This window comes from Chiloscyllium plagiosum, unplaced genomic scaffold, assembly GCF_037043375.1.
Source record: "Chiloscyllium plagiosum isolate Xiang-an unplaced genomic scaffold, Cpla_swu_hap1 HiC_scaffold_6, whole genome shotgun sequence".
Lineage (NCBI taxonomy): Eukaryota > Metazoa > Chordata > Chondrichthyes > Orectolobiformes > Hemiscylliidae > Chiloscyllium > Chiloscyllium plagiosum.
Genome location: NW_028270144.1, coordinates 76,939,936 through 76,956,216, shown reverse-complemented (window position 1 = coordinate 76,956,216; position 16,281 = coordinate 76,939,936). Strand labels below are relative to the sequence as shown.

At 40.4% G+C, this 16,281-nt stretch overlaps 1 protein-coding gene across 1 annotated transcript in view; it reads right to left on the bottom strand.

Annotated features, from left to right (window-relative positions):
• Window positions 1-16,281, bottom strand: part of ccdc138 (coiled-coil domain containing 138) — a 109,482-nt gene that overhangs the window by 36,538 nt on the left and 56,663 nt on the right. The window contains exons 7-8 of the mRNA XM_043691782.2: window positions 9,304-9,423; window positions 8,366-8,443 (exon numbers count right to left, since the gene is read on the bottom strand). Coding sequence (XP_043547717.2) covers window positions 8,366-8,443; window positions 9,304-9,423 — 198 coding nt within the window. The remainder of the gene's footprint in view (window positions 1-8,365; window positions 8,444-9,303; window positions 9,424-16,281) is intronic.

Below are 16,281 nucleotides of genomic sequence, written 5' to 3'. Positions count from 1 at the left end.
CTGGGGAGGGACAAGGGGTGGTTGTAAAATTCCCTCATGGTCTTCCTCTCTCAGGCATTCTCATCCAACCTGTCTGCAATTTTATATTGGCCATGTGTGCTGCTTCCTACACTGTCTCAATTTTGAAGCTGGAAGAAAGAGTTCAAACTAGCAATTCACTCTTATTAGGTCTTGTGCATGCCTCTCCCGACAGCATCCTTTCTATATTGCATGATCACCTTCTCAAGATAGGAATCCGCACTCCACCCCTCACTCCAGTGTCTCTATCAAGACCCTCACAACTGCCAGGTCTCAGCTCCCTTCCACACGATGAGCTGGGGAGGTGGTGGTAATGTCAACAATGAATTAGTAATGCAGAACTCCAGGCTGATGTTCTACAGACATGGGTTCAACATGGCAGATATTAAAATTTGAATTCAATTTAAATGTGGAATGGAGAGCTAGTGTAATAGTGACCACGTAATCACTTTCAATTGTTGTAAACGCCCATCTGCTTCACTCATGTCCTTGAGGAAAGGACGTCTGCCATTTTTACCTGGACTGGCCTACATGTGAACCCAACCCCACAACAATGACTCTTAACTGAAATAAGTAGAGATTCTTAATGATATCTAGTCACATCCATATCTCACGAACAAACAGAACAAAATAAATAAAATAAAAGCCCTGCAATATGTGGTAATCTGGTCCAGGATTTAGCATCTGGTGACTACTCGCAATTCCAGTTCTAGCTATGACTCAAAATACCATACGACTTCTGTCTGACTGAGGGTGCAGAAGTTCCATCTACAATGGATGTTTGCATCAGAAGTGCCTGTGATCAGCATGGATGAATTCTTTGCTCATATTCAGGCAGAGATGAGTTCAGAAGATTGAAGAATTCCAAATGTTATACCCAGTTCAAAAAAGGGTGTTTATGTCCTGTACATTTTCAAAAGCCATTTGATAAAATTGCTACACAACTGACTTGTGAGAAAAATCAGAATTTATGGTATGGAAAGGACAGTTGCAACATGAATACAAAATTGGCTGAATAACAGTAAACAAAGAATAGCAGTGTAGGGTAGTTTATTCAATAGAGAAAGGTTTATAGTAGGTTATCCAGGATTGGTGCTGACTCCCGCTTTTCTTGAAATATACTAATAACCTAGACCCTGGTGTAAGAGGCACAATTTCAAAGTGTTTGGATGATACAAAACTTGGAAACACTGAACTTTAAAGAAAATACTGTAGAATGCCAAAAGGTGATGTGATCTATATGGACTTCAGTAAGGCGTTCAACAAGGTTCCCCATGGGAGACTGATTAGCAAGGTTAGATCTCATGGAATACAGGGAGAACTAGCCATTTGGATACAGAAGTGGCTCCAAGTTGGAAGACATAGGGTGGTGGTGGAGGGTTGTTTTTCAGACTGGAGGCCTGTGACCATTGGAGTGCCACAAGGATCGGTGCTGGGCCCTCTACTTTTTGTCATTTACATAAATGATTTGGAGGCGAGCATAAGAGGTACAGTTAGTAAGTTTGCAGATGACACCAAAATTGGAGGTGCAGTGGACAGCGAAGAGGGTTACCTCAGATTACAACAGGATCGTGAACAGATGGGCCAATGGGCTGAGAAGTGGCAGATGGAGTTTAATTCAGATAAATGCGAGGTGCTGCATGTTGAGAAAGCAAATCTTAGCAGGACTTCTACACTTAATGGTAAGGTCCTAGGAACTGTTGCTGAACAAAGAGACCTTGGAGTGCAGGTTCATAGCTCCTTGAAAGTGGAGTCGCAGGTAGATAGGATAATGAAGAAGGCGTTTGGTATGCTTTCCTTTATTGGTCAGAGTATTGAGTACAGGAGTTGGGAGGTCATGTTGCGGCTGTACAGGACATTGGTTCGGCCACTGTTGGAATATTGCATGCAATTCTGGTCTCCTTACTATCGGAAAGATGTTGTGAAACAGGAAAGGGTTCAGAAAAGATTTACAAGGATGTTGCCAGGGTTGGAGGATTTGAGCTACAGGGAGAGGCTGAACAGGCTTGGGGGCTGTTTTCCCTGGAGCGTCGGAAGCTGAGGGGTGACCTTATAGACGTTTAGAAAATTATGAGAGGCATGGATAGGATAAATAGACAAAGTCTTTTCCCTGGGTTCAGGGAATCCAGATCTAGATGGCATAGGTTTAGGGTGAGAGGGGAAAGATATAAAAGAGACCTAAGGGGCTGGTATAATTGCAACATTTAAGAGGCATTTGGATGGGTATATGAATAGGAAGGGTTTGGAGGGATATGGGCCGGTTGCTGGCAGGTGGGACTAGATTGAGTTGGGATATCTTGTCGGCATGGACAGGTTGGACCGAAGGGTCTGTTTCCATGCTGTACATCTCTATGACTCTATGACAGGATGATATGATGAACAGACAAGTAGCATATGAAATTTAGTGCAGAGAACTGAGAAGTGAATCACTTTGGTTGGATGAACACAGGGACGCAACATAAAATGAAGAGCACAATTCTAAAATGGATTTGGAATGGGCATGTAAATAAATCATTAAAGGTGGCAGGACAGGCTGAGAGAGTAGGAACATGGATACGTAATTGGCTGAATGATAGTAAACAAAGAATAGTGATGGCAGGTAGTTTTTCACAAAGAAAAAATGTTTATATTAATCATAATAATATTTTAATTATCCATGCACCATTTATCATCAGAGGCATACACTACTAAAGCAAAGAAGTTATCTTAAACTTACAATACTGCTTCGGTTTAACTGGTGTACTGAGTGGAATCTTACAGGAGCCAGAGAGCAACATGGACTATGTGGGATTTGTGGCAGAATTGGATGAGAAGTTTGGCACAAATGTTTCAATACTGGGAGCATCTAAAAGCATTTTTCTGGTTTTGCCGAGTAGTGCAGTAAGGTTTTTGCTAGGCAGTGGCAAAATGCCAATTAAGGGGGATTATTGCTTGTTAATAACACTGCAGCTTATTAATATCTAGCTACCCTCTTACCGAACAAGTCAGTGTGAAGAATTCTCAACATGGAAGTCAGAGCAGGCAGCTGATGACTTCAGCTTGCTGCTGGCTGTAATGATCTTTCATGTTGGACACCAGACACCAAAATCTCAGGGTGGCATGGTGGCTCAGTAGTTAGCACTGCTGCCTCACAGTGCCAGGGACCCGGGTTCAATTCCAGCCTTGGGTGACTGTCTGGGTGGAGTTTGCATGTTCCCTGTATCTGTGTGGGTTTCTGCCAGTTGCTCCAGTTTCCTCCCATTGTCCAAAGATGTAGTTAGGTGGATTGGCTATGCTAAATTACCCTTAATGTTCAGGGGTGTGTGGGTTAGATGTATTAGCCATGACAAATGCAGGGACAGAGTTGGTGAATTGGTCTCGGTGGGATGGTACTGATGTGGACTTGTTGGGCTGAATGGCCTGTTTTCACACTGTGGAGAATACTGTTCTTTAAAGGCATACTCTATGGACAGGCCATACACACTCTACATCGAGAGACGGTGGTGTCTAGCATGTGCCAAGCTTCAGAAGTCCTCATGCCACATCTCTGCTCCGCTTACCATATGTTTTGAACTTCAATACTCCACCTCAGACTGCATTGGCAACTATCATTGCAAAGCTGCTGTAAGGACACTGTGTATTCAGGGACATACACGCAGCTCATGGACGGGACTGCATCCCTCAGTCAAGGCAGACAGATGGCACTCATGATATCCCAGCACAGTAAGCCAAAGGCAGTCTCCAAAACCAGCCCAAGGATTTGGATGCAGTCAGTCAGCTGCTCAGGGCGGTCACAATCAGAATACTCTCCTCATAAGGCCTGAGGAGTCAAATGTGTGGCAGCCCATCAACTGTCTTATTTCTGCTCTCCAGTGCGCTGTTTTCTTCCTAGATTGAGATTGAGTTAGGCAGATGGAGATGAAAGTAGGTGACACAGCTGATGTTTTTGGTACAGTTAGGGGATTGCCCCAAGCAAGTGAGTAGGCACTGTAGAAGGTATGCCGGGTTAGTCATGTCAGGGGTTGGGATGGGTTACAGTGACTGAATGAAAATTTTGTAGATGTTACATCGTGAGAGTGGTAGAGCTTGGGCCTTGGTGGATGGTAGGTACGGTAGAATGAGCATATCAGAGAGAAGACAGTGGCACGTTTGGTGGCAGAATGGGGAAGCTCATTGAGATTCTTCCTATATTGCTCGTCATTCCTCCAGATGGCTGAGACTGCAAGAACCCAGGTGACAATTTCAGCCTAGGCAACCATAGTCTGGTATTATGGTCTCCACTGCTGTTCCTGTGGGAAGAGGACATCCCATGTCTGCACTAACTGTCCAGCAAGACCTCCAAGTCCTTGTCTGGAAAGCAGGCGACCACTTTCTCTCCGTCTGCCATGTCTAAGGCACTGAGAATGCGTGTCCAGGTAGGTGCACAGGATGCCAGTTGTTCAGCAAATATCCAGTGAATGATGTTTGTTCATGGATTGTTATGTGCTAAAATGAGACTAGAATCAGATGTGATAAACTTCACAGGGGCAGAGTAGATAGTTAACAAGGTGCATTTGTTCAGATATGGCAAGAAATCTTGGTGAGTATCAAAGCAAGAATCCTTCCATAAAACTTAACACAAGACCCAGTTAACTAAAATAAATTAAGTCCAAATGTCTAATTCTGGGCATCATACTTTAGGAAAAATTTGTGTAAGCATTGGCGAGGGTGCAGAAAATATTCGTAAGAGTGGTTACTGGGTGAGAACTTCAGTGTGGTTGAAAGATTGGAGAAATTGGGACTGATCTCGAGAAGAGGAAATTGGGCCAGAAATCTTGAGGTCTAAGCAGAGTAGATTGAACGAATCTCTTCCCATTGGTGGATGCATGGAGCAATTGAGGGCACAGATTTAAGGTAACTGACATCAAGACCTCATCTGATTGAGTATGGTATCAAGGAGTCCTCACAAAAATATAATCAATGTATATCAGGAGGAACACTCTCCACTAGTTGCAGTCATACCTGACGCAAAGATTGTGGTTATTGGAGTGCAGTCATCTCAGATCCAAGACATCTCTGCAGGAGTTACTTAGGGTAGTGACCGAGGCCAAACAATTTTGAGCTGTTTCAACAATGATCTTCTCTCCATTGTAAGATCAGAAGTGGGGATGTTAGCTGATGATTGCACAACATTCAGCACATTCCTGATTCCTCAGATGTTGGAGCAGTCCTTGTCCAAATGCAACAAGACCTGAACAATTTCCAGGCTTGGGATGAAAAGTGGCAAGTTATATTTGCACCACACAAAGGCTAGGCAATGACAATCTCCAATACGAGATAATTTAACCATCACCTCTTGAAATGTAAGGGTGTTATCATCACCGAATCCTCTACCAAAACATCCTGAGATTAACCATTGACCAGAAACTGAATTTGACTAGCCACATAACTACAATGGCTACAAGACCAAGTCAGGGGCAAGGAATCCTGCAGTGCGTAACACACCTCCTGACTCACCAAAGACTGTCCACCATCGAGAAGGCACAAGTCAGGAGCATGATGGAATACTCCCCACTTATCTGGATGACTACAGCTCCCCTAATACTCAAGGAGCTTGACATCATCCAGGACAAAGCAGCCTGCTTGACTGCATCATATCCACAACATTTAGTCACTCCACGCTCAGTAGCAGCAACGTGTGCTGTCTGCAAGCTGAACCGGAGAAATTCACCAAAGCTTCTTTGACAGCACTTTCAAACTCATGACCACTTCCATCACAAAACACAAAGGCAGCAAGTACTTTGGGAACATGCCACCTACAAGTTCCCCTGTAATCTTCCCAATTTGAAAAAGTATTGTCATTTTTTCAGTGCCTTCGGATCAAAATTCCCTCCTGAATGACACCGTAGATACACCAACAGCACATGGATTACAGTGCTTCAAAAAGGCAGTTTACCACTACCTTCTTATGGACAACTAGGGACGGGCAATAAAATGTGGCCCATCCATTGATAATTACATTTCATGAGTAAATTAAGAAAAACATAGTGAGAGAGGCAATGGCAACAGGAGGAAAAATGTTTTCATGCAGTTACGGTTAAGATGAAGAATACATTGCCTGATAATGTGGTGGAGTAACGGTCAAGTGAGTCTTTCTAAAGGGGACTGGATTATTATCTGAAAAGAAAAATAATTGCAGCATTATGGGGTAAAGTCAGGGGAATGCCACTAGGTGAATGGTTCCTTCTTACAGAAGCATCAGGCCTACTAAACTGTAACGAGTCAAGTCATTATTAAAAAACCAACAGAACACTGGAGCTGATGATTATACAGCACCTTTTATGTTCTCCGAATATCCCAAAATCTTTACAGTCAATTAAGTGCTTTTGAAGAGTAGTCACGAAGGGCTAGATTTTTAACAGTCAGAGGGCCATTAAAGATTGCATTGAAAAATTCTTCAAGATGAATTTTGTGGGAATCTTTTATTGTTAACTTTTAAAACATTACTTAGTGTCAGTCCTCACTATGGAAGATAGACTGAGTTGTCTACTGAGTTCCCAACCTTTTCAGTATCAAGGCACACTTCAAACAGAAACAATTCCAAGACACACCCACTTATTTAGCTGAATTGATTGCCATATTTACTTGCATTTACTGTGGCATAGTAGGAATGGAAACACCAATTATCAATGAGGCTTCCCATGGTGTCGTCACTCTCCGCCCACCATCCATCTAGCCATCTCTCACAACATGTGCCCATCCTGTGGAGGTTGCTATGCAGCCCAGTCATGGACAGGAAGCTCAGTCGCTAGAAGCAGCAGCTGCTTCCCAACATGCAAGGATCGGATGAGTAGAATCTCTCTGGCCCAGACTCAGCTCCAGCAAAGGGCTAGTTCTACATGCTGGAACCCCTGCACCTGCCACATTCTTGGCTCCATCTGGTGTGACCCTAACAACCTGTAGTAGCTGGGGCAAGCGATCTGACTGGCTCAGCCCAGAAAAGGGGCAAAGGTAATGGATTAGTCAATAGCTAACTAGGCAGAGAAGAATTTTATTTGTAAAATACTGCCCTCTGTTCATCTCACAGATTAAAGTCTGTACATTTCGATGAGATTCAATATTTTCCCCTTTGTATCCATAATGCTATATAGGGGAACAGTGTCATTTTATTATTCTGAATAAAAATATTATGGGCATTATATATAAATATGAAACCATACACATTAGTGTTCAGAGATCAGGCAATTTCTTCCATTTTGCTGAATTCTGAGAGCAAGTTACAGTCAAGAACAATGTTGAAAAAAAGTGTTGTAATAACCAATAATAGAGACAATGTTCGTGGTGAACTTTACACTTTATTGACGAGGTGTGAATTCCATTGAGCTTTTTTAGAGGGATCTTGCTGCATGATCCAGCGGGATTCCTTGCCATATCTTACCAAACGTGACTCATTAACTATATACCCCACCACTATGGCATCCCTCAGGTCTGATTCTAGTGCCATTTTACCACGTGCCATTCCAGAATAAATTGACACTCAGTAAATACCCACCGAAAGATTAGTAGCCTTTGCGCAGACACCTTTCAAGTGCTGCTGTACACCCAGACAACTGTTGGCAAATTAGCTTTGCCCCCTAGCCCCGGTTAAGTCATGGCTAAGCAACCACAAAGCCATGCTGCTCATGACTAATGCTCTCTTGCTCATATAACCAAATTCTATCCCCCCCATCACTGTTTAACAACCATGTCAGCTCGTAGACTGCAGCAGTTCAAGAGGCACTTCATTACTACCTTCTCAAGGGCTAGCAGGGATGGACAATAAATACTGACTCGCCAGCAATCTCCAAACCCATGAATGAAAAAATAAAATGATCACAGTTTACCTTTCTTTTGCTACATCCCATCTAAACACTCTCTACATCCGAATTACTCTGTTCCCAATGCCCCCTGAACACCTGCATCGTGATATTGTCCAGTTGGGAAACATGACACACAATTAAGACCAAATGCTGTCATCATTACCAGTGACTAAAACTCATAATGGTCTTCTGCATCCAGCTCAGACTTTCTCCCAATGTCAAGTTAGACTTTGATCGATTTCTCATGCGATATTGCCACAAATCTCATCACAGCCCACGTCTCTCAAAACCCGATGAGATCTCGCTCAATGAAATGTTAGTTACAATTTTAATATCATATAACTTGACAGATAACATAGATAACAGTTCCTTTTGACTATTCAAAGAATAGGACTTTGTAGTTTGGGGTAAGGGAACAGGAAAAGGAAAGAGAATAAAAAGCGGAGGGAAAAGAGGACGGAATGTTTTCTTTAATACTTTATATCCTCCATTGATTTTGTAATATTTTCTAATAATCATCTTAAACTCACTTGTAGATTTTCTAAACGATTTTGCACCTTTTTGGCCTGAGTTTCCAACTTCTTATTGTGCTGCTTTATATCATTAATCTGAAAAATATCACCAGAAGCAACTGCATTAACAGATATGTGCAAAACAAATAACAATGCTTTGGAAGCGAAGGTTATGCAGTTTTGGAGTGGATAACATTCCTTTGTAATGCTTAGTTTTGAAACAACTAAATCCACACAAAGTGCATATCAATGGCAGGTGTTGTGGAGTAAGGCGAGAATTTCCACTTCGTATATTGCTCTTGAATCTGGTCTTTCATTTTAATTAGAAGTATGCATGAAGTACAACTAAATTTGTCTGGAACAAATACATTCAACTGCACAAGATGTATTTCAAACACAAAGAATCAGCATTGGAAGGTGAGTAAAAAGTGGAGGGTGAGGTAGTGCAAGTTAAAATAAGTGGATGGATTTGATGGTTTGGAAGATTCATTTTTCAATGATTTAGTCCAGTTGGAGCAACTAACCAGGGAAGGATTTCACATATAATGAATGAAATACATATTACTGATTTTTTTCGATTTGACTATATTTGTTCTTTCCGCAAGATATTATAAAGGAAAAAAGGTAAATTATAGCTATGTTGTTGTATTTTAACTTCCGACAGGACATAGCTTCTAACAGACGTTCATGCTTTTCCTCTGAATTTAGAATATTGCACTGTCGTAAAGTACAAGGCTAATTAAGTTTAAAGGACATTAAAAAGCTTTATTCACATGCTGTTCTGACTTGTGATAGATCTCTCTAACTTGATTGCAATTTCAATGCACACTGAAGATTTTCCATGCTCAGGAAATAGTTATTTTATTCAATGACCTGGAGCAAGTAACTCTCCACAGCTGTACTAGTTGAGACACAACCATATTATGGCACAATAAGCTATAGAAAATTGTTCTTGCCTGTTTTTTCAAGGAGTCATTTGATTCCTTTAATGTGTCAAAGGAGGATTTAAGTCTCTTGTTTTCTTTTATCTTCTCCTTTAAGGCATTTGTGAGTTGATTGACTTCTGCACCGTGTTGCTGTGGAAAACAAAAAAAGGGATAGGTTTTCATATCACCATCCTGATGCAAAGTTGACATTGTGAATTAGCCGATATTGCAAAACTCACCTAATTTCCACCTATTTCAATTTAGTTGACCAATTCAATGTTTCAATTTTACCACTTCGGAAAATGGAAACCACCTTCCATTGAATTCATTAGCTAACTCTCCAAGTATGAACATTTTCAGTAATGCTAAATGGCATGATGCTAATCTTTTCAATTTAGGTATATAGCAACAATTGTATGTTTCCATAATTTTCACTTTCCCAAAACTATTTCCTTATGTGCTCTGTTCAAGTTCAGTCTCTTGTTCTTGATATTTAAGTCAGACCACAATATGGCTGAAAAAGAAAAAAGACCCATTTATACTTCACTGCGATAAACATCATGCAATGGGGCTTAAATCCAGCATCCCAAGTCCTCTGCGCTCCAGGATGAGGGCATTCAGTAAAATGGCAGAGGAAGAGAATTATAGAAATTGAAAGAACAGTGGATGCTGTAAATCAGAAACCAAAGCAGAAATTGCTAGAAAAGCTCAACAGGTCTGCCAACATTTCTGGAGAGAACTCAGACTTAATGTTTCGGGTCCAGCGGCCCTTCCTCGGAATGGTTCAGAGGAAGGGCCACTTGACCTGAAACGTTAACTCTGATTTCTCTCCACATATGCTATTTCCTTATGTGCTCTGTTCAAGTTCAGACCTGCTGAACTTTTCCAGCGATTTTTGTTTGTTTCTGAGGAGCATTATAGAGTCAGCACTGCTGATCCAACACCTGATGGCATGCAGAATATTAGTAGCAGGAAAAACAATGGAGGACACATATGCGAACAGAAAAATATGAAATACAATGTAGTTCTTTTAGCAAAAGACTGATGTCACTTTGCTTTGAAGAAATTAACTTTCCCAAATGGACCGTACATTAATTCTACCAGTTGACAGAACTATGTGTCTATATTATACAAATATAGTAGATAAAGAGTACCAAATACAGAAATGGAGACAATTCCATCAGACTGCATTATGCCACAGCAAACTTGTCTCCACCATGAGCAAAGGGAATGGATGTGAAGAGGGAGGGGGAAAAGATGTGAATGCAGAAAGTGTATGTTTACCTTCCATTTAGAAAACTGACAAAGAAAATTCAATCTGAAATTTACAGGTCCCTTCCTGATTTCCAATCGGTTGTTCCTATTCATTCTGATAATTCTCCAGGTCCCAAAAAATTGAAGGACATTCAGGATTTTCATCCTTCACTTAGTATCAAGTAAATGATTCCAGCAGAAAGAAAAAAATGTGACTGTTGGAATGAATGTTTACTTATATAGTCCTTTTACGCCTCATGATGGTCCAAAGCACTTTGCAGATATCTAAACACTCTGAAGTATGGAGTTACGATCCCAGCAGATAGTACTACTGGACAGGTCAGAGTCCAGAGGGAAATCTAGCTTAATGTACCTTAAGGTTTATTTTTGCCTATTTAGTTACCATGGTAGCCAGTCACTGAACATATTCACATAAGAATGTCGATATACCTTTACCAAAACAACAGAAGTGTATTGCACAAAATAGAAATAAAAGCAAAGCTATAAATAAACAGAAAGAAACCTTATATTCCTGTTTTGAATCTTTAAGTTCTTATTCAACTGATGAGACCAGAAGCAGTTGCTTTCAGTAACATTTTGTATATTCACCAAATATGATCCTCTTAGTCTGTTCCAGAGTTCAAGATTTCTTTCCAGATCCAATGGTCTGAAGACTTTGACAAACTAAAATCTAACCCTCTATTGGAATGGATCTTTTATTCTGAACTCAACCTGCTTGTAGTCCATGGCCTCTCTGATCATACCAACTCAACAATAAGCAGAAATTACTTTAGCAGGTAGCATGTTGAATCATTTAATTTGTCGCATATTTTCTTGTAAAGGTTGTCTTTAGTTCACTGTTTCAAACAAATTTCCTTAAAAACATCTTCACAGCCCTAACAATCAAAAAACATTTACCTTTGCTTTAGAATCCAATTTTCTAAATAATATTGAATCTCACCACAGTCTTCATTTTTTGATTAAGCTTCCTGTCATTTATTCTTATATCTCTGCATAACAGGTTAACTAGAACTGTTAGTTAGGGCTTAAAGTAATTGCTGTTCCAGCAATAAAGTTTCAACTTAAAGTAATTTTGCAAATGGAGCAGACCATTAAGAATTAAGATCAGAGTACAGATAAATATAAACAGGAATAACATGAAATATCTTAAAGAATATTAGTAAATTGTGAGGTGCAACCTTGAGAAGGAGAAAAATGGGCATTTTGGTCAACAAATTTCTAAGGTCTAAAGTACGAGATTGGTATTATTAGGAGACATTAGTTACTCAATAACCTTGCCAGGAAAGACACAGTGCTAAGTGTACAGAGAGAGTAGAATTTCTCTGACTTGTGTGGAAAACATTTTCAATACATATGTCTCCGGCTCAAGGAACACAATGGTTCTCAAAATGAAAAGGACACATGTAGTATATTAAAGTCAGTGATCATTTAGTTAACTGTGGCTACAATGTAATTTGCTTAAAAAAACTGAAGAAAAGAGACTAAATAATATAAGTGAACATGATAAATTGGGAAGGACTTTATTTATAATATCTGTGCACCAAGAACTGGCAGATTGTAAAAGTTGACTATCTGGCAAACCAATAAGGGAGAAATGGAAAACATTTGGAAGAAAGATAGTTTAGGAGCATCCATACACCCTGGAGGACTACGACCCAGAGAGAATGCATGATACTACTGCTATACTGGAAACTTGAATTGAAGAGTGACAAGAATGGCAACTCAACATCTCTAGAATTTTCAATCAGGGTTGGGAAAGGGATAAAAAGGTGCAGGCATAATATTATTGTTTAAAGAATCATTAACAGCTAAGAGAAAAGATAATATCATAAACATCAAATGAGGCTATATGAGTTGAGTTCAAATGAAAACAGGGCAACCACACTACTATATACTACACAACTTAAACAGTGAATGAGTTAGAAGAGCACAAATGTTGGCAAATTTCTGAGAGCAAAAATAATACTGCAATAATAGTTGGGGACAGTGTGTGCAAAATTCTTGGACTGCATTCATGGGAACTTATTTTTAGCCAGCATGTAACAAACCCAATGAGAGGGCTCAATTTTAGATGTAGTCTTATGAAATAAAGCGAGACAAGTGGATGAAGGAGCAGTGTGTGACCATTTTGGAGACAATAATCATAATAGAGTTAGGTTTAGCATCTTTACAGAAAGGGACAATATATGATGAGCAGCTTGGATAAAGTGGACAGGGAATACTGGCTTCCACCATCAGAAAGATCACCTACCGGGACACACAAAGTTAAAGAGAACTGTAGAAGGATTAGCAGGGGCATGAGGAAAAACATTTTCACCCAAAGGGTGAGTGAGTGTCTGATATTCATTATCCAGATTCGTGGAAACCCTTTACTCATTTAAAAAGAACATGAATCGCACCTAAAAGGCTACAGACCAGGTGTTGGGATTAAAGTGGGTGGCGAGTTTATTCAGCTAGTGCAGACAGAGTGGGCTGAATCATCTCTTTCCATGCTATAACTTTTCTATACTCCTAAAACAGAAAACTAGAAGATGGATTTAGTTAATAACTAGGAAGATTAGAGAAGTACAGGAGGAAATTGAAATAAAAAAATCAATACAGGATGCAAAGAAACATTATGTGAAAAGGCAAAATTAAAATCAATGCCAAAATATTGCATGGGCATATAAACTGCAAACAATTTTTTCGAATTATTAAAGGGAAATCAGGTCTAACTTTACTGACATCGTTGACAAAGTTACAAAGAAGATTCAGTAAGTAGTTTAATAGATGTGTGTATGAACTTCAGCAAGCACTGAACAAAAATGCCAAAAATGAGGCTTACTGAAAAGATGGAAGTCTTTGGGATTAAGGGGAATATGTTAGAAAATTGATTCAGTGACTAGAAGCAAAAGGTGATGGTGGCTTAATTCTCCTCAGAGGTTCATAGTGGTTTCCCACAAGTTTTAGCTTTAGATCTTTACTAATTTACTAATTTTCAGGACACAAAACTATGCCACAGTAATCTTGGTGGTAGGAAAGTCACTCAGCTGTGCAATATAGTAGTGAACAAAAAAAGACCCAGGAATGGGTTTTGCTTGTAAATGTTTGATTGGTTGCATAGATGATTACTGGTGATATTTTCAAAAATGAAAGAAGTGCCAGCGATTTTGGTGATGGGAAAATTGCTTAGTTGTTTGTAGTAGCACTTCTGGGTGGACAAAAATAAAGCAGACCTGGGGGTCTTGTGGTGCAGTGGTAGATGGCAGTGGAATAAGATTTCTGAACTGAAGTTCATCCACTCTGTCCACTTCTTTTCTCTCTTTCCACAATTTTTTCTTCTCTTTTTTACCTCCCGTCCTTAGGTGGCATTGGCCATGTCCAATGTGAAAGCCAGCACAGACTCCCAGCCTCAGCACGGACTTGGGCTCTCGGCCTCAAAGTTAACACCGGCGTGGTCTCAATTGGGAGGGCTAGAAAATATAATGCAGACCCAGGGCCCTTGTGGGGAAGTAGTGTCCCTACCTCTGGGCTGTGGAGGCCTCTGTCCAACTTCCACCTGTTCCCGAGGTGTATAAAAATGTCTCTGAACAGGCTAATTTAAAAAAGCAAAGTTAAAGCAGACCTAGACAGGGGATTTATTGGTGATCACTAATAGAGGATAAAAGTACCACAGTGATTTGGTGATGAGAATAAAAAACGTTCAGTTGTGTGCACGAACACTTTTGGATAAAATAAAACAAAAGGGAAAAGTTAAAAAAAGTAGACCCAAAGGTAGGTCTGCAACACTAGTCTAGGGCTGGAACTAGCTTTTATATGCCGTAAGTAGTGGCTCTATTTTGTGTTCAACAACAAATGATACTCGTTTCAGTTGGCATCCTGATGAATAGTTATGTAATAACTAATATAACTGAGCTAAAATAATCTTTAACTTCTTTTATATAAAAAAAACAAGTCTGCTATGATTCTTTTTCACAACTGAAAAGGGCTGGAAATTGTGGTTTCTATGTTGTTGACTGGGGAAAGGATGTCCAAGTGGAACAGGTTGTGAGCATGCCAAGAGAGAAAGACAAAGGGAGTACTAATGGTGATAAAGATATGATAGAGATGTGAAATTAGTGTAAATGAAGATGTGATACATCTTTTGACAGGCATGGTTAACTCACCTTGATCATTGGGTATTTGTGTCATAAGGGAATGTATACCTGGTGCAGACAATGTAACATGTATTTACAGCCATTGTTTGACAATCATCAAATTTTTTACTACTTCTCAGAATCCACCATTGCCATTTGCACCTCATACCTTTATAGTAACCTTTATTCTACTTTAAGACTCTAAATTCAGGGCAGATTATATCACATTAGTATTTAAATGTGAAAATATGTCAGATTATATCACTGTTTCCAAAACCTCCTTTCAGGAAAATTATTAAGTGACCTTCCTGATTACATTTCTCCCAGGTCTCCCAGAGCCATTTCCACTTGTCTGTACACCACTGTGTGTAATCTGCTGGTCGGACATGACATATCCAAGGAAGATGATGAATTAGTCTTGGACATTGACTGTACCGAACAGTGAGTATGAATATGTTTGGATGTTACTTGACTAGTCTTGACAGTTCGTCCAATTTTGGCAGGAGTCTGTACACCCTAGAGGACTCTGCAGGACTGCCTGGGCAGGGTGTGTCTTTTGTTCAGGGGAAGACTGCATAATGCATGAAAACACAATATATGCAGAGAGAAGATGCACAAATATGTTTTGTCGTCATTTAGAGTGTCATGGAATCATACAGCATGGCAACAGGCCCTTTTGTCTGACCAGTCCATGCCGACCATGTTCCCAAACTAAACTAGTCATACCTGCCTGCCCTTGGCCCATATCCCCCAGACCTTTCCTATTCATGTGCTCTTTTCAATGTTATAACTGTACCGGCATCCACCACTTCCTCCAGTAGTTCATTCCTCATAACAACCACTCTCTGTGTAAAACTGTTGCCCCTCAAGCCATTTTTAAACCTTTCTCCTCTCACCTTAAAAATATGCCCCCTAGTTTTGAACTCCCCCATGTTAGGGAAGAGATCTTTGCCATTCACCTTACCTATGACCCTCATGATTTTCTAAACCCCTATAAGGTCACCCCTCGCATTTATCCAAATTAAACTCCAGCTGTCATTCCTCAGCCCATTGACTCAATTGATCTCTTTCAAATGTTAGATAACCTTTTTCACTGTCCACTATGCCTCCAATTTTGGTGTCATCTGCAAACTGACCAACCATGCCTCCTATATTCTCGTCCAAATCATTTATATAAATAACAAACAAAAGTAGACCCAGCACTGATTCCTGTGGAAAACTGCTGGTAACAGGCCTCTAGGCCGAAAAACAACCTTCTACCATTACACTGGCTCTTATCGTTAACTGCTGAAAATGTGTTGCGGGAAAAGCGCAGCAGGTCAGGCAGCATCCAGGGAACAGGAGAATCGACGTTTCGGGCATAAGCCCTTCTTCAGGAATGAGGAAAGTTTGTCCAGCAGGCTAAGATAAAAGGTAGGGAGGAGGGACTTGGGGGAGGGGCGTCGGAAATGTGATAGGTGGAAAGAGGTCAAGGTGAGGGTGATAGGTCAGACTGGGGTGGGGGCGGAGAGGTCGGGAAGAAGATTGCAGATAAGGAAGGCGGTGCTGAATTCGATGGATTTAACTGAGACAGGGTGGGGAGAGGGGAAATGAGGAAACTGGTGAAATCCGAGTTCAT